Source organism: Protopterus annectens, chromosome 5.part0 (genome assembly GCF_019279795.1).
Source record: "Protopterus annectens isolate FY-2018-M chromosome 5.part0, PAN1.0, whole genome shotgun sequence".
NCBI lineage: Eukaryota > Metazoa > Chordata > Ceratodontiformes > Protopteridae > Protopterus > Protopterus annectens.
The window spans coordinates 1,616,610,419-1,616,630,267 of record NC_056735.1 but is presented as its reverse complement, the minus strand read 5'-3'; the positions used below and the strand labels follow the sequence as shown (position 1 = coordinate 1,616,630,267).

Here is a 19,849-nt window from a genome sequence, read left to right as displayed (position 1 = left end):
AACAGCAGCTGGAAAAGCCAGAGAAGTACCTCACAAAGTGGATTACTGGCCTCAAACAGATGCCCTACACTGACTCTCAAAAAACTCCAGCTTTACTCCATAGCATATCGCCTACTCCGAAGTGATCTCTGCCTAACATATAAAGCTATGAAAAACCCAGAGCTGCTGGACATGCTACACCTAAAGAAATCCCAATCCCTCTGAGCTACACGCTCTAGGGACCTAAACCTTGTCACCACAATAAACAGGACATGCTGGAGGGATAGATTCCTGTCCCAGAGACTTCCCATACTCTGGAACAAGCTACCCATCTAAGTCAAGCAAAGTTCCTCATTAGCACTCTTCAAGAAAAATCATGATGAGTGGATGGGAAATAGGAAATACACCCTGGGGATCACTTCTGTGGCTCTGCTTGACAGGGGCACAGGAAAATAACTTTCTTGGGTGGTATAAGCCAGGGAACTTTGTTGGCTAGGTTTACTTAGGCCCTTGGGCCTACAGCCTAGTACCTACCTTAGAACCAGAAAACAACTAGCCCTGAATTGGTGTTGGTGATGTTGTTGGCGCCAACTAGGAAACCTTTTCCACTGCTAATATAAGACTTTCTAGTAGCAGGCTTTCTTGCCTCCATAAGTAACTGCTGTATGTCCTCAGTAAATAGGTGCCTAAAAGGAATTAAGCCCTATCATTCAAGCAGTCAGTTGATGATGAGGTGCATCAAACACCCCTGTTCCTGAGTGAGTAGTTCCAGTCTGTGAGGAAGCTTGTGGTAATTGCCTCTGACCATTTCCAAAATTAGGAAAAACCACAGATGCCTGGGCCAGAAGGGAGTCACAAAAATTATCTTAGGGGATTCATTCTGAATCTTCAGAAGTACCCTGGATATGAGTGGAAAGAGTGGAACAACATACAAGAACATTCTTGTCCAAGGAAAATTAAAGGCATCTGCCTTCTAGGCATTATTGCATGGAGTCTGGGAACAGAATGCTGCCAGTTGATTGTTTAGAGAGGAGGCAATAAAGACTACTTGTGGAACTCCTCACAAACGGATCAAATCTTGGAAGTCCCCCTGATCTAGTTTACATTCATGAGGATATACCCCAGTCCTCCTCAGTTCGTCTGCCACACAATATTGCTCTGAATCCCAAAGCTAAGGTTAGGAGGCTGGAGCTAAATAGGATTAGGAGTGGCTATGAGGCCCTGCAGAACTGCAGTGGCAAAGCCTGCCCTGGATTTAGAGTAGAGTGGTAAGTGATAGTGCTTTGTAAAAGTGTGCACTGAGCTCCAGGTTGCAGCCTCTAAAATGTCTTTGGTTGGTACTCCTCTGAGGAGGGCTGCTGAAGTGGCTGTTGCTCTGGTTGAATGTGGCCTAATGGCCTTAGGCACTAATTTGCCATGTTGTGAATAGCAGAAACGAATGCAGTGGCCTATCCACTTTGAAATAGTCTGCTTTGAGATAGCCTTTCCTTGTAATCCTGCAGCATATGCCACTAGTAATTGCTCAGTCTTTCTGAAAGCTTTGGTTCTGTCCAGGTAGAAGTGCAGCTGTCTGTGTATGTCCAAAGAATGCAGAAGCCTCTCACCCTTATTCTGTGGGTTAAGATAAAAGGTAGGTAAGTGAATAGTTTGGTTAAGGGCCACACTGGACACTACCTTAGGCATAAACGTCGGGTTTGTCCTCAGAGAAACCCTATCTGGATGGAAAATGATAAAAGGTTCCACAGCCATGAGTGCCTGTAGCTCTGAGACTCGTCTTGCAGAGGTTATTGCTAGAAGCAGAGCTGTTTTCCAAGACAAAAATTTTATATCAGCTGTAGTGGCTGGTTCAAAAGGAGGCAGGGTGAGTTTTTCCAAGACATAATTGAGGTCCCATGCAGGTATTGATGCTCTCCTTGGAGGCCTTAAGTTTTTGGCTCCTCTGAGGTACTGCCTTAGTAAAGGATGAGAAAAAAGCAGGTGGCTCTGTATTGTAATGAGCTGAAATGGCAGAGGCTTGAATCTTAATTGATGAAAAGGATAGGCCTTTGTCCAGCATCTCAGTTAAGTATTGCAAAATCTGAGGAATATTTGGTACAATCGTGTCAATTCCTTGTGCCTGGTTCCAAGTACAGAATCTCTTCCATTTTTCAGCATAAGATTTTCTGGTACTAGGCCTCCTGGCCTCCAAAATAACATCCATCACCGCTTTAGAAAGAGGGGTGTTTTGAATGAGTACATTATCCGCCATGCTGCCAGATTTAAGGTCTTGAGTTGGCTGTGCAGGATCTGACTGTTTTGTTGGGACAGTAAGTGAGGAATTTGAGGTAATGTCCAGGCTGGGCAATGAGACAGGTTCCTTAGGATTGGGTACCAGTGTGGTGGGGCCAGTCTGGGGCAATCAGTATCATTTTTGGCTTCTCTTGTCTGACGTTTAGGAGTACCTTGGGAAGGAGGGGCAGCGGAGGAAAGGCATATACTGTTAAGTTTTTCCAGCTGAAAGATAGAGCATCCACTTCCCATGCTTGTTTGTGAGAAGTCCTTGTGCACAATCTCTGTAGTTGGCAGTTGTGAGGGGAGGCAAATAGATCTATGTCTGGGCATCCCCATTTCCTTGTTATTATGCTGAATATTTGTGGATCCAATTTCCACTCGTGGGGATCCATGAGGTTTCTGCTTAGTTTGTCTGCCAGAGTATTTATCTTTCCTGGCAGGAATTGTGCCTGCAGTTGTACTTGGTAAATCAATGCTGTGTCCCAAAGTCATGGCTAGTCTGCAAAGGGGATAGGAATGAGTGCCTCCCTGCTTGTTTATGTACCACATGACTGTGATATTGTCCATTTTTATCAGTAGTTGTCCCGGATGAAGTTGGTCCTTGAAGACTGTCAGGGCATTCTGAACAGCTAGCATCTCTTTTTGATTTATATGTAGATGCATTTGGCTTGCGGACCATGTGCCCTGAATACATCTTCCTGCCATGTGGGCCCCCCAGGCATAATCTGATGCATCTGTTGTTAATGTTTGCCTGGCTGTGGGTAAAGTGAATGGCTGTCCCTTGTTGTGGTGACAAGCCTTTGCCCACCATCGAAACTCCTGTTGCAGGCAGGGAATGAGGGTAATTATTGTTTCCAGGGTGTGACAATGTTGAGTCCAAACACTTTTTAGATACCATTGAAGTTTCCTCATATGCAGTCTTGCATATGGAATTAGCAGAATGCAGGATGCCATGAAGCCCAAAGCCTGCAGAATTTTTCTTGCAGATAACTGGGCCTTTGTTGCCAACAGTTTGAAATAAGTAGTCAGTTGCCTTTGTTTGTCTGGCATGAGATGAGCCATCTGGGCAGTTGTATTTAAGCTTGCACCCAGGAATATTATCTCTTGAGAGGGTACAAGTTTTGATTTCTTTTCATTTACCGTGTACCCTAGGCATGCTAGTAATCTTTTTACAAACGCCTGATGCTGTAGTAGAATGTCCTTGTTCTCTGCTTCAATGAGGCAGTCGTCCAAGTAAGGATATATTTGTATTCCTCTTTGTCTGCAAAATGCAATTACTGGAGCCAGGCATTTTGTGAAGACCCTGGGCGCAGTAGATAATCCAAAGGGCAGTGCAGAGAACTGGTAGTGCATTGAGCCAGCTATGAATCTGAGGTATCTTCTGCATGACTGTCTGATTGGGACATGCAGGTATGCCTCTTTTAGGTCTAAAGTCACAAGCCAAGTCTTCTTGCCCAGCATGGGTAGAAGCAGCTGCAGAGTCAACATTTTGAATTTTGGAATATCCAGATATGTGTTTAGAATATATAGGTCCAGTATTGGTCTCCAGGCTTTGTCCTTTCTGGGCACCAAGAACAGTCTTGAGTAAAATCCTTGTCCCTGCTCTTGCTCTGGTACTTGCTGAATGGCCTTCATGTACATGAGGGATGAAATTTGCTTTTGTGCTTCTGCCCATTGATTTTTTGGCAGGTCTGGCAACCCATGTGCCCTTGGGCAGGGTATGAAAGCGAAACGTCCAGCCTTGTGACACTATGTTCAAGACCCATTTGTCCTGGGTTATTATGTGCCAATTTTGATGAAAAATTGCTAGTTTTCCCCCTAAAGGTGCTGCCAGAAGATAAGTGCTTGCCGCAGGCAGGGGGAAGTCATTGGGACTGTTTCCTGTATGGCTGTGATTCGTCTTCTCCACTTTTGGAGGTAGAAGCACCCCATTGTTTAGACCTGTATGTGCCTTGGGGCTGGGACCTGCCCATAGGGCGTCTGTATCTGCCCCTTTGTGGCCTGTCTGACATTGGAAAGGACCAATTCTTTGTAGGCCAGTGTCTGCTAAATCTTGGAGGCTGTACCTGTAAGAAATCCTTGACTGTTTGCGTAGATTTTGCTTTGTCCTCCATTTCCTTCAATACCTCCTCTGCTTTAACACCAAACAAGGTATCATGCTGTAATGGAGCATCTAATAATTTTGCTTTAACATGATCAAGCAGATTCTGTTCCTTTAACCAAGCATGCCTCCTGATGACAGAACCCGTAACAGCGACCCTGCAGGAGGCCTCCAGAGAATCAAAACCACATTGCAAAGTATGCTTTCCAACCTGTTCAGCTGCATGCAATAAATCCTGCATTTCTTTGTTTTCTGCACATTCAGAATTTATCAACATTTTCTGTTTAAGCAGTGACATAATATATTGCTGATATTTAAGCATATGAAACTGTCAATTTAAAGCCCTTATAGCCAAGGTAGCAGAAGTATAAATCTTTTTTCCCCATCTGTCCAGTGCCCTAGAATCCCTGTCAGAGGGGTTAGGGTTTTTTGCAGTGGAAGCCTTGACCCCTTTGGGACCCTGAGAGATAGTTTCTGGGTCAGCAGCAGGGTTTTTAAAAATAAATTTATGTGAATCAGGAACCCTGTAGTATCTTGTCTGGCTTAACAGGAGCTGGAGGCAAGGAGTCAGGAGTCAGATTGGACTCTGAAAAAACATCATCTACAATGTCTAACACAGGAGGAATAGCAAGGGGCCTGTGCTGGGCAGTAAAAGGAAGTCTCTGAGCCTTTTCTTAGATTCTGAATAATCTTGGCTCTCCCAGTGAAAATGCTCCCTCATGGTATGCAGAGTTTCCCCAAAAGAATAATCCTCAGGAGGAGAGGCTAAAGGGATAGATTCTTCAGCCTCAGAATCCTCATAGGGAGGAACAGAGTATTCCTGATCAGAAGAAGAATCAGATGAAATGGAAACCTGATCTGAAGATTCACATTCTGTCTCTTGCCTAAGCCTCTTATCAGGAGGGGGATGGGAACCCCTGATCAAAGTAATTAGGTCTTCGGCCATTTTGAGCATCTGTTTTTTAGGCAAGGAGGCCTGTCCACGGGGCTTGTACTTGTTTCTTTGTCTTTAAAGGTGCTTTAGTCTTTGCCTTTGAAGCTGAAGTCATTTTTACATATAATTGTGTTGGCCTAAAAACACCCTCAGAAGCCGATGGCTGCTCAGCGGCTCCGGACCCATCTGAGGGAAAAGTCTCCGAGGCTCCAATACCTTGAGTTTCCTGTGGCCTGGCTGACTCCACGTGGGAGTCGGTAGTGGCTTGCGACTAAAGTAGCGGGTGTCAGGGGCTGGAAAGCACCTCACTGAGAACCGGCGACTTGCTTAGGAGAAGCTTCGTCGTCGGTTTTGGACCTCGGCTGCCTGTCCTTTTCTTTTTCTTTGCGTTTTTGTGAACTCCGGTAGTCAGATGGCTATCCGATGACATTGTATAATTAAATCTTCACCCAAAATAGCTTAATGCAAATTCGTACTGACGCTTAATAGTGCGTTGGTTAAATCTATCACAAAACCGACAACTAGCAATGTCGTGATCAGGGCCTAGGCAAGGAATACAGTAAGAATGAAAGTCCTTATGAGGTATTTGCTTCCCACAAGATATACAATTATTAACTTTTCTGACAACGGTCTGGAGCAAGAAAACAGTTTCCCCAACGGGGTACTTAGCTTTTAAAGAAGACTTCGGATCTGAAACTCGAACATGAAAATCTCAGGAGTCGGCTGACCGGCACTTGCGAACTGCTTCTGCTTTGGGCACCGCGCGGCAAGAAAGACTAAATAAAATGGGGTTGGCTGCATCTTTTATACCCCTGACGACCTGACGTCAGGGAAGAGGCGACAGCAACCGACGCAGGACCCAAGACTTTGGAATTCAGGCTGACTGAGGGCAACCTGCCAGCAGGATAACCCAAATGTAATGACTGCAACAGTGAAACACGAAGAAAACTATGCTGTAGGATAACAGATTTTATGAGCTGAACAAACACAAATACCAACCCTTTCTGGTAAAGAAGTCTCAGTAAAGAAAACAAAAAAATTAATCTAGTAAGAAAGAGGGACTCCAAAATGGCCAGTTTCAATACAAAACTTTTATTGTCTTGCTGGATTGACAATAAAAGTTTTTTTTATTGAAACTGGCTGTTTTGGAGTCCCTTGTCTTGCTAGATTTTATGAGTTACTATGTTATAGTTATGAGTTATTTACCATGGATGACATAAAAACAGCATATGATTTATGGAATACTAATCTCACCACATTATGGGAAGAAAAACTTATTACTGAAAATCTTTATAATTATTTATGGAGCCCATGCCCACATTTACCTTACTTTTTTGAAATACCAAAGCCACACAAGAACAGAGAAGACCCAACTTATAAACCAGTGGTAGCAAGTGGAGGTTCCCTTACTGAAGCTACAGCCATTTACCTTGATTACTTGCTGAAACCTTTAGCAGAAAAGAATAAGTCATACATAAGACATTCAATGGATTTTTGTAGGAAAATAAAAAACATTACAGTGGAAGCTGACAGAATTTTATTAACTATCAATGTGGAATCCTTGTACACTGTGCTCCCTCACAATTACTGTATAACAGCAGCTATGGAATCTTTTAAGAAACATAATTAAGGTACACAGACTGCAAAAGTTAAGCAAGCTCATTAATCTTGTACTGGACTTTAATTTCTTTACTTTCAATGGCAAACAATACAAACAAAAAACTGGTATAGCAATGGGGGCTATCATGCCTCCCAGCATAGCTAACATAGCCCTGGGCAAATGGGAGGAAGACTTTGTGTTAAAAAACACAGACTACATGCAGCATATCACATGGTATTTACTTTATACTGATGACATCTTTACTGTGTGGAAGGTGACACCTTGCAGCTTGGAGACTTTATCACTTACCTCAATCAAACAACCATCTTTCCTGAAGTTTACCTCTTCCTATAGCTATACTTCAACCACTTTCTTAGCTATGCAGACTTCCAAGGGCACCAACAATAACAAAATCACCACTGATTATTCAGAAATCCAACAAAGGTTAACTTATTATTCTACAGTAAAAGTCTGCATCCTGCAAAAAACAAGTATAATGTGAAGTCCCAGGGCTAGAGATTAGCTAGAATTACCAGAGAGATGGACCTATTTTTGAGAAACCTAAACAACTTAAGAGAATGATTTTCTAGTGAGAGGCTATAAAAGTCAGACGTTAAAAAGCATCCTGGAACCCATTACAGAACTGAAAAGGACTGAAGCACTTTCATGCAACCTACCCAGTAGGAAAATGTTAAAAAATTCCACAGTGAACAACAAATGCAAAAATAGCTGCATCTTGGCATACACTTTGGATTATCAGAGTATCAAAAATGTTACTGAAGAAAACTGAAACATTGTCACAGGAAACCCTTTTCTGATTAACATCTTAGGTGAAGCCCCATCCTTTGTTTACAGGAAGGCCATGAACACAATACGTTTTGTTGAATTTAAACCTACACTATATGACAGAAACACTAAAAGACGTGAAGCTAATTGTACATTTTGTACATTTACACAGCAAGGTGATAGTTTTTAATGCCCTTATTTAAAGAAAATCATTAAGACCAGTGCAGGGGGGTGACTGTAACACTACAAAAGTAATTTTCAGGGCACAGTGCAATTAATGTGATGCATTTTATGTGGGCAATACTGTAAATAAACTTAAGCATAGGATTTCTTGTCATCTGACAGAAATCCACTCTGGGTATAAAAATAATGCACTAGCTAAACACTTTGCTCTTCATAAAAGACACACAGGTTTTAAGTTCCAGATACTGGATTGCAAAGACATGGGTGATCTTGAAGTAAACATCCCGAATATGCTGGAGAAACGTCAACTCATGTGGCAATTAAACCTGAACTCTTTTAGGAAGCCTGGACAAAACTACTACTGTTCACTTAAAAGTGTTCTGGAACTTAGACAATTGCCACAATGTTTACATGACTAATTTTATTTTATTCTTCCAGTTGGTTTTAAATACCATGTTAAATCAGTTTTAATTTAAGTGTATATTTTGTTTTCCAACATCATACATTTTTTTCTTTTTCTTGTTCTTTTTTCCACTTTATTCAAAATGATGAATAACAACAATACTAACTAATTATACAATAATATTTCTGTAGATAGTTTTTAGGGTTCTTGTACACAGACCTGAAGAAGTCTACAAGGACAAAAGCGATCTCTGTTAACAATAGGTTTTGGAAACAGAATATGATTTTTACAATGGATTTTTTGCATGCAAAGTGTATGTGTATATATTTATATATATTTTTAGATTGCCGTAAAGTCTAAGGTTTATATATTTCCAGCCATGTAGTATACTGTCTTGGATAAAATCTCAGACTTAATAATCTGGTTAAATAAGAGGTACCACCATCATTAATTTTATTTAAAGTACATAAGGGTTATATTATTATGACAGCTACCAAGTAGGGCAGGACCAGCTCAAATATCACATTGATGGGGGAAGGGATGTGAATTTAACATGTATACTAATAACACTTTGTTTTACAGCACAATAAGCCACTCCTTTGCCTGATAAAAAGTATATATATATAGTTAAAAAACTTGTGAGGAAACTATTACTCTGTTATTTTTGCTTTACTTGAATCGTTTGTCTGTGTACTTAATAAAGGATTTTCGACTTGAAACAGACTGCCTACCCTGCTTGGATTACTTTTGAATACTTAGTAATTCTGTATATTATTTCAATTTTTTTATATACATATTTTTTGACTTAGAATGAGTTTAAGTTTGCTACTTCTACTACCATTACCTGATCTGATTAATATACAGTGATTAACTAGATATATACGGATTGAAAATCTTCCACACACAGAAATTTCTTACACTGTTTTGTTTTTGGACTCACTATACTTGTTTAGTGGGTTGTTTGAGACTTCGGGGATACCACAAAGATTACTTGTATTTTAGAAAACATAAAACATATACAAGAACAAATCTTACCCTAGTCATGGGTGCTAAACAGCATGCTACACTCACTGAAAAGTGTTATACTGAATGTGATTTTATGCTCACAAAAATAATGATGAAACAGTACAGCTACTCAGAAAAGAGTAGTTAGCTTCTCTAAGTATGTGTGCATGTGCGTGTGTGTGTCTGTCAGCAGAGTAACAGAAAAAAATCCTATAGAAGAGATAGTAAGGGACACTGATGAGCTGTGATGTCAAGACGCTTTATTAGTACAGCCAGCCAGCGTTCCGGGTTTTGCTCAATGGGTGCAGAGTGATAAACACACACAGAATGGCCAGTTGTTGTCCAACTCAGTGGGCAACGCTAGTTTGAAAATTGAATTAACTGGAGATGGGATTATAACAACTGTTCCTCGTTTAATAACATACATATTGACATGGTTGTGGAATGACTCAACTTAAAGCCTAATCAGTAACTTAGACACTCCAATGAAGGAAAAGAGAAAAGTGAAAAAAGGACTTTGTATACAAAGAATTTAAGTCCTATAAGAATGTGGTTGTTTTACAAAGAATTAAAGTGGTATTACAATGGTAGTGTGCAGGCCATGCCAGGTACTAAGAAACCAGTAGACAAACTCAAAATAAGATGAGGTAACTTTAAATAGCAGCTGTCCTCAATTTTAAGTCTGAGCAGTAACTGAACACCTTGGGTAATGAATGTCCAAGACTCCAGAATGAATGTCCATGTCAAAAGAGATTTAACCATGGAATGTTTTTACTGAAGGGACATCATGGTTAAATTAACTGAATTGTAAATGGTTACATTTCATAGCAAACCTTAGGATAGTATGCAAATCAAATTGTACTGGGAATCTAGATGATTATCATCTAAGCACTCTTTTGTGACAGTAACATAAGGAGTAATAAAAATGCTTTTCTAACATGGTCCAGAACTGTGCGCACCATGGGTCTATATACTACTCAGCAACAGCTCCTCGTGGCCCTGCAGAGTGGTGCTAGCAGCAGAGAATCGAAAAAAGCGACTACTTTCAAGATATAAGTATTGTTTTTGCTGTTTCTACCTGTGCGACCTTTCTTTCTTGCTGAAAATGAAGTTAAACTGCTAATTTAAACTGTATTTAGCATTTTTTATTACCTGCACTTAAGTTAAAGTTTGTTTGTTTAATTTAACTGTTGAGGCTGCCCACTCAACTGCGCTAGCCTGTACATTTAATATACTGTTGTTTTTCTGCATTTTTCTGTTGCTTTCTTGAAAAAATATATATATATCCTTGTTTCCCGCCTTTCCTTGACTAGAATAGTCCCCTATACAGGCTTTGCTGTATTCTGGACTTTGGGATAGTTCCTGTGTTGCCCATTACCTTACTTGGATAGAAGGAAGTTTCTTTGCTCACCAGTGGGAGTGGGAAGCCTTGAGCAGCCCATCTGTCCCTGAAGGAGTGACCTCAGCTCAAGAATCTTGTAATAATTGGCCGTTTTGGGCCATTTCTAGCTCTTTGAAGTTCCCTGCTTAAAAATCCGCTTTAGCGAAAGTTCCCTGCTTAAAAATCCGCTTTAGCGCGCTTTTGCGCGAAGTTGCTCATAGCACAGCATCGGGCAGCGCCGGTTAATCTAGTTTAAACTATTTCTGGCTCCGCTAAGTCTCCTCTTCAGTTTCTCCCTTAGAACTGCTCTACTTTCAATCTAAACAGTCTATTCTCTATCTAAAAAGCCCAGCACTTGCTCCTAAAGCATTTTTACACAGGTAAAGCACTCAAACAAAAAAGAAAGAACTACATTCACCTACAATCCCCTTGAATTCCTATTTCCCTATAGGTCCCTTCTGACTCAGTTACACAGCAATCCCTTACACTATTCTAGTATGTCGAAGGGTCAATTACTGGCGTCCTCTCCAGTTCAGCTGGTGAATCTGGGAATCTTGAGGCAATGTTACAACTGCCTCATGCACACAGACAACCCTCTCCTCCTCCCAACAAATACAAATATATGTGAGAGATGCGACTATACAGCCAAACTGGAGGCTGAGCTCTCTCAACTCAGTACAAGCAAAACCAGTGAGGAAGAGAAGGTAACCACACACACCACAAACCCAGTCTCACATAGACCTATCACAACTGCAAACCAAACACAAACACACAAAAACATACTCGGAGGCTCTAATTAAAAATCTACCAAAACAACAGAGGCCTCCAAAGCAGACATCCAAGCAACCACTACCTCAAAACATAGCACATGCAACACATAGTTCACAAAGTCAGTGTGCCAAACAGTTACAGCCCTTAAGGCCAAACAACATGCCTGATACACTTGTAATAGGTGACTCCATAGTCAGACACACTGACGTCCCGCTCACCAGACTGAACAAGGAAAAGGTTGCAGTAAGCTGCCTGTCGGGCGCTAGAATCCGCCACATAACACAGGCACTCAGGTCACTCCAAAGCAAGTACAAATATGACTCACTCATTGTCCATGCCAGTGTGAATGACCTGAGACGTACCTCCCTGGACTACATGAAAAGAGACATAGAGGAGCTCTCTGATTATGTAGCCCAGGCCGGTATGACCCTGACCCTGAGCAGCATCTTACCCTCACCAAGAATGATACCACAGTACAAAGACAAAATGATCAGCTTTAACAATTGGCTCAATTACTGGTGTCATTCAAAGGGGATCCAATGTCTGTCTGCTTGGGATGACATGCTTGACAAGCCACGCTGCTTCACAAGGGACAGCTTGCACCTGTCACCCCTGGGCTTCCGGATATTGGCCAAGGCTCTTGCCACCCCCATAGTGCCTTTTTTAGGCAAGGCTCAAAAGACAAACCCATCTCCCTAGAAAAGACAAGTGGAAAAAAACTAAGGGTAATGCTGCTCAACGCCAGAAGTCTAAACCTCAAAATGCACGCTCTCGAAGCCCTCCTCAGTATGGAGAACATCGATGTCTGTGCAGTAACTGAAACCTGGTTCAAGGCTCCTGAGAGCACCCCAGCACTACCAGGCTATACCTCATATCATGCTTTTCGGCCCCAAAACTTGGACTGAACCACAAAAGGAGGGGGAGTATCCATATTCATCAAAGATACCCACACCTCCAGGTTAGTGGCAATGCACGAAGCAGAGTCCATCCATGTGCAACTAACCATAGGCAAAACTGCCCTACAGTTTGTAGCATGCTACAGACCACCCTCTCAAACTCAGGAACCCCACTCAGCCTTCCTGAAGACACTGGAGAGTATGAATGTCTCTCCAAATACTATCATATTGGGAGACTTCAACTACCCAAACATAGACTAGGAGCATTACTCAAGCCCCAACACCCTAGCCCAAAGGTTCCTAGAATTCATAAACTCAAATGCGATGGAACAACTAGTCACCACTCCCACAAGAGGAGATAATATACTAGACCTGATCATCACAAACATGGGGACACAATGCTCCACACCGGAAGTATACCCCTCATTGGTGAGATCAGACCATAAATTAATCTCACTGGAAATCCACATCCCACCCCTACCCCCAGCACAAAAGACCACAGTGAAGACTTTCTCAAAAGCTGACTTCACACTTCTTAAGACTGAAGTGGTATCCTTCAAGGCCCCTGGGCCAGTGGAAACCACAGCCCACACCGCTGAATCCTTTATAAACGCTTTCTACAGACACCTTCAAGAATGCATGGATCATGCAATCCCAAATAAAACCAAGACCCATTCCCCCAAAGGCAGGCATCCTGCCTGGTGGACCCCAGCCATAAACAAGCTTTACAACAGGAGGAGGAAGCTACTACATGACAGCAAAATCCCAAAAAGGGAAGGCATCTCTGATCAGTACTAGCAAAAAACTACGATCACTCATAAAATCATCCAAGGCCAACTTTGAGAGAAAAATCGCAAAAGACACTAAAAACAATCACAAGGCCTTCTTTAGTTATGTTAGAAACCTGGGTGGAAACTCCCAGATATGCTCTGAATTAGTCCAAAATGACAAAAAATACACTGAACCCACAGAGATTGCCAACATACTGGCAGACAGGTTCAGTGCAAATCCCCCCCCCTCCAAAAAGGAGAAATATCTATCCCAGTAGAGTGTAGCCTCCCTGACATCTCAGATGCCCAGGTGAGAGCCGCCCTCTCCAAAGCTAAAAACACAGCATCAATGGGACCAGACGGTGTCCCTGGTTGCATGCTACATTAACTCCAAGAGGAACTAAACCCGCACATAAGGCTGCTGTTTAATCTTAGCCTTACTACAGGATATGTACCCAAAGAATGGTGTACAGCAACAGTGGTCCCACTCCACAAAGGAGGTGCTTCTACGGACCCTGGTAATTACCGCCACATAAGCTTGACGAGCCTGGTCTGCAAAGCTATGGAGAAGATCATTATGGAACTCATAAACAAAGACATTGGGGACCTACAGATACTGGATCCTACCCAATTCGGCTTTGTCAAGGGCAGATCCTGCCTTTTGAACCTGGTCGACTTTTTTGAAACAGTCACTAAGGCCATTGATGAGGGTAAGGCAGTTCACACAGCCTACCTCGACCTTGCAAAAGCCTTCAACACAATACCCCACTCGGGCATCATAGACAAGCTCACCAGCTTAAATGTAAACCCATATGTCATAAGATGGGTTGCAAACTGGCTCAAGGACAGAACCCACAAGGTCAGAATTGCTGGAGCCATGTCAGACGCTAAGCTAGTCACAAGCGGTGTCCCACAGGGCTCGGTCCTGGGACCCCTCTTGTTTGGCATTTATTTTTCTGAGGTGCAAGCAAACATAGGAGGATTGTGGCTGACAAAGTTCGCAGATGACTGCAAACTGGGTGCCATAATCGATACTCCAGCGGACACAAGCATCCTTCAGAAAGGCCTCATAGAAATGGATAACTGGTGCCAGAGCCATGGCCTTAAACTGAACGCCAAAAAATGTATAGTCATACCCTTTGGGAAAAACAAAGTACCCACAAATTACCACATAGGTGGTAATCCATTAAGTACGGAAGAAGTAATCAGGGACCTAGGGACCCAAGTTGACAGTAACCTCTCATTCGACACTCACATTGCGAAAGTGGTTAGAAAGACCTTCTATGTTGCCCACCTTATCATGAAAGGATTCACATCTAGATCAAGAGAGGTCATTGTGCCCCTATACTCTTCCCTTATCAGGCCCATAATTGAGTACAATGCCTCATTTGGGATGTACCTTACCCGTCACCTGAAGCAGTTAGAAAGACCCCAAAAGTACCTCACCAAGAGGATCAAGGGTCTCAAACATATGCTGCCTGGCTGAAGAAACTCCAGCTCTATTCAGTCGCATACCGACTACTCAGAGGTGATCTATGCCTGACGTACAAGGCCATGTCCAATCCGGAATTAATGGACATGCTCCACCTCAGAAAATCCAAATCCACCAGAGCCACAAGAGCGAGAGATTTGAACCTCAACACAGAAATAAATAGGACGTGCTGGAGGGACAGATTCATAACCCAGAGGCTCCCTACACTCGAACAGAATCCCAGTCCATGTTAGGCAGAGCCCCTCACTGACTCTCTTCAAGACAAATCTTGACGAGTGGATGGGAGATCGTAGGTTCACCCCGGGGGTCATCTCTGCTTCACTACTAGACTGAGGCACAGTAAACTAAACCCTAAATGGGCATAGTATTCTCATTCCAAGGGGTGACGAAAGCCACACACACTCTGGCTAGGCTTATAAATGCCCTAGGGCAGATAGCCTAGTATGAACCTATGAACCTATAAACACCATCTCTTCGAACATCTAAAGATCGACACCTAATAAGTGAAATCCAAAAAGCATGAATGACCACTTCCGCAAATTTTTTCACAGGGAAAAAATTGGCTTGCCCATTATCGAGAATTTGCCCTTTTCTCCAAAGTAGAGCGATCTCAGAGTTGGTATATCCATTTGCTTAGGGTTTGAAAGTTTGTTTTCCTGTTGGTCCCTGTGAAAAATTTGTGGAAGTGGCCGTTCCTGCATTTTGGATTTCGCTCATTAGGTGTCGATATTTAGGTGTTTGAAGAGATGTGTTTCATTGTTATAATATGGACCCGTACACCAGTGTATGACAAGAAATAACACTTGCATGAATAGTATTCTGCTAGGTCGTAACTTATACAGCGGCTAACTTAAGACAAAATCTAAGTGTTGGAGAGGGAGTAGAAATAACTAAAGCGTAATCCCAGACGGCATCTCCAGCAAAGAGTGCTATGTAATTGACTAACAGAGGTTAGCCAACTCAAATAGATGTGCTTATTTACAAAATGCCAACCAAAGAATTTCGAAACAGAAGTGGCTTTGTTATCTGACAGAAAAAAAAAACATATTTTATCAGTTTCTTTTGACTAATATTTATTTATGTAATGTAGGTTGACTGAGAAGTTCTCACTTAAAATGTGGTCATTTACAGGGCAGGCCCTGGGAGAAAAGTTTCTGCATTATATAAGTAGTATGCAGAATAATACAGTACAAAGCAACACAGAGTGCAACAGTTGTTTGGGCTGCAGTTTTAAAACCAGTAAAAACATATTGTAGTAAACTTAGCCCTGGGTAAATGATAAACAAGTATGCCACTCTAAATTTTGGGAAATACATGATAGAACACAATTCAGAATCAACATGTCAGGAATCAAAAAATTAGTCTAACATACTGAAAGTGGTAACACAATTATGCTGTTCAACATACAAGCCATAAGAAACAGCACAGAAGTTTAAACAGTTTCCTGGATGCTAAAAACAGGAATAATCTACAATAGAATCAATTTGGGAGTTTTAATCTGGTGCCAAATGGGGGACAAAAACAGGGTCAATACCATAAATACATATAAACCTCAGATCAGCATCTGCAAGTATTTCATTTAATTTCTAACATGAAAAAAATGTAGAAGTACATGCTGCACTTACTTAGCATGGCACAGATGGGTAAAATTGTATAATATTTCAGACTGAAATGAGGTTAGATTTGATGCTATTTGACATTTAATCCAATGACAGAAGAAGTTTATAAAATAAAAGTATGGATACTGGTTTATTCAAAGGGCAACAATTCAATAAGATAACTCCATTATAGACTTTCCAGAGTTTTAGACCTTAAAAAGGAAAATGCTGAACCTGCAAACGGGTGGAAAAAAAGGAAAAACTCATGTAAAGTGTAAAAAGAGGGGTTTGGGGGTTACTTATTACATTGTGTCACATGGAACATAACTATTGAAGAACAGCTCCTTATAAATGCCCACAAGATGCTTTCAGGGAAGACTGAAAACAAGTGATGGTTATCAGCCATTCCATAAGCACTACACAATCAGCCTTTAATGCTTGTTGCATGCTCTTGAAATCTGAAAAATGAATATTCCAATGGCATTTCTCTAACACAGCAAGTATCAAGCATGTCATGAGTGGTAAAGAAGCAAGTATCAAGCATGTCATGAGTGGTAAAGAATGATTGAGCAAGAGCTTACTGGGGTACTATTCATACTGTTGCTGCAAAGTAAAAGACTAATGGCAGTTTGTCTCAAGATAAATGTTTGACAAAAGTCAATGATGGGATGAAATAAGGCTGGCTGTTTATTTCACATAGCATTAAACTAGGGTTTCAAAAGACACTACTGCTATTCCAGTAAAGAAGAGCACTTTCAGCCAGCCAAATAAAACCCAGTTAAGTAGCCACTTCTAATGTTGAACACCCAGATGTGAGAGGGCAAGCCAGAGGGATGGAAGAAATAGTAGTAATAACTAGCCTCCCCCTCCTTGGAGAAGTAGGGGAATTACTCAGCCCTGCAGCATCAGGACTTAAAAGGACACAACTGCAGTTAACTGAAAAGAAATGAAGGTAAGTAGGGCTCTGGAAAAAGGAAATTGTTTTGTATGGAAATGTGGGCTTGGTTACTACTGAGATGCTTTTTGTAGGGCAAATGGGAAGCAGACTGGTCATAACACAAATGTCCTCAGCCTGCAGAGGGTGATGACTAGGACTCAGTGGTTCACTGCTTTTGCTCTCTAATGGGAAACAAATGGGCATCAACATGGGCAATGGCAGGAGAAAAAAAATAAAAAGTGTCACTTTTTTAGATAATTCCAATTATTTTAAAAGGGGGATTACAGACTGTATTATGAAAGTGGGAAGGGCAGTATGGACCAAATAAAGTAGACTACAAGGATTGCTGTACTGGGCTATAAGTCAGAATCATTTGTAATGTTTAAAACTATCTGTATCAGTGAGTGTAATCTTATATACCTCCATCAGGTTGATGTGAAGCAGCATTACTGTTCATGTGTAAAAAAAAGAAAAAGAAATCTTCAATAAAAATGTTGATAGTGACATAGGTTACCACTTATTTTCACATCCATCTGCTCTACTGTTTCCCCAAATTCCTTCTTAATAAAACTAACTTACATAACTGATCTACTTGTGCATGACAACATTCAACTAGTTTTACTATGCTACGGACAAATTGCTGTAAATCATCAGCAAGCACTAACCTGGGAAACATGTGACCAGTTTCCTTGACTTCATTGCATGGAAAATGGTATTTAGTGTCTGGTTTATTGACCCATGTTTGGATGTTAACTATCTCTTTCCGGTCATCATCGGACATTGAGGAACTGTCAATCTCATCTGTACAAATAAGAAGCCATTATATGCTGTTAACAGTATTTTGGATATAAAATTGACAGAAAGAAAAATGTATTTGAAAATCAAGAAATATCAACAGATTTAATTTCTTAAACAGCACAAACTGTGAAACAATGACTTGAAATTCTTATCCTTCTGGTAAATGTCAACATGGGATTTTCCAATAATACCCTGTTGTCGGACACTTCTTTGGCCTACCACAGAAGACTACGCAAACACATCAAAATGAATTTTTGACCAGTACGTCTTTGATAAAAAAAAGGAGCAAATACAAAGTCCAATTGCTTGCTTCCTTATCCATAATACATATCATCTTACTTGTCTATAAACCTTTTAAGGAGGAATAATATACATACTAAGATAAAAATCAACAGCACTGATGTTCCATTTTTTTTAAGAAAATGATCCTTAAACTTGGATTGAGTACTGAAAAAAAGCACACAGTATCACAAAATGTAATCTTTTAGACCAGAAAAAACATTCTTTTGTAATTTTGTTTTATACTTACTGCACAAAAAATATCCATTTGCTTTATTCAGTTATTTCTAAAGTTTGTTTAAATATTGCCTACATACAAACACACACAAAAAGTAAAACTGAATCAGTGTTGTCAGGAAAAATTACGCAATTTCTACAAGAAAATGGGGAATTTCATTTGTATTAATGACCCTTAATCAGTATTCCTCTAAATCGGAGGGTTCAAATGTCTGCATCAGGACTAGCACACTTATCTGATGGCCACAATCCCCAAAACAAAAAGGATAGCCAGCAAAGCTAGAAATGTTGTGTAGAAGACTACCTTACTCAGCATTAGGCTAGGCTGAGGGCCACTAAAGGCCTGAAGGTTGCAACTTTGGAATTTCTATTCTAATAATTCTTAGAATAGCATACATCTAGTCACAATATAAATGTACGAATATATACCGTACTGGGCCTCATGACATCTTGGCAATAGTTCTGTACACTGGTTTCTTTATGCTTTATTACATGCTATGATCTTCTCCCCTTTCTATTACTGAGAAGACATCAGTAGTCACAAAACTTGCACCTTGAATTTGATAAAATGTTCTTGCAAAAGAGGCTATGAAACATGGCATTAAGTGGCATTACATACTTATGACTACTTACAAAATAGGTGCTTTTTCTTTATTAAAAGCTACCTTATATTATGCAACTACAATTTTAAAACATAGGAGTATTACTGCTAAATTATGATTCTTTTCATTCAGATTTATTTGGGGGGGGGGGGATTTGCCTTATAATACATTTTATTTAAAGATAGAATTTATAATTCTTTGTTTTACTAGTTCCAGGATTGCATACTCAGGCAAAAACAGAAAAAGTAAAACTGATCGATTTTCCTTTGCTTATCAAAAAAATTAAATTACCTGTTCAGCTTACTGATTTATTAATTCTGAGCTGTTTCACAATTGACTGCAAGATTTTAAAGTAATTCTGGAGTGAGGCATTGAATTTTAGGCTAGTGATAATCCCTCTTAACTGTAGATTTTACTCTTCAATTTTCTCTCAATCTCTGGGGTCCCTACAGGTCATCTGCATAAGATAGTTCAAGGACTGCTACTTTACTTGCTCCACAACAACCAGAGGCACCAAAACACACCATCTCTAAATTATAATTAAGCTACTATACTTCATGGATTCTAGAGCAGTGTTTAACCTATCAAGGCATCTTGAACTAAATCTGGAAACAATAAAAATAAAACCACAAAGAAAAATTAAGGGAAACAGATTATTTCCTCTAGCAGCACACCAAATTAATATTTACCTTCTTAACTTCTAATCAGTATTGGATGACTTATAAATGTAATACCTTTTTGCTGTAATAAGCCATATTCAGTTATTAATTATCACATTTTAAATAACTTAATTTGCCTGACTTCCACGGTGGTGCAGCGGTAGCGT

The 19,849-nt window shown here is 40.7% G+C and overlaps 1 protein-coding gene across 3 annotated transcripts in view; it reads right to left on the bottom strand.

Moving 5' to 3' along the window:
* The window catches only part of TBC1D23 (TBC1 domain family member 23), a 1,834,851-nt gene that overhangs the window by 295,943 nt on the left and 1,519,059 nt on the right, over window positions 1-19,849 (bottom strand). For all 3 annotated transcript variants that reach the window (XM_044071377.1, XM_044071378.1, XM_044071379.1), the window contains one exon: window positions 17,773-17,908. In XM_044071377.1, the coding sequence (XP_043927312.1) occupies window positions 17,773-17,908 (136 nt within the window). The remainder of the gene's footprint in view (window positions 1-17,772; window positions 17,909-19,849) is intronic.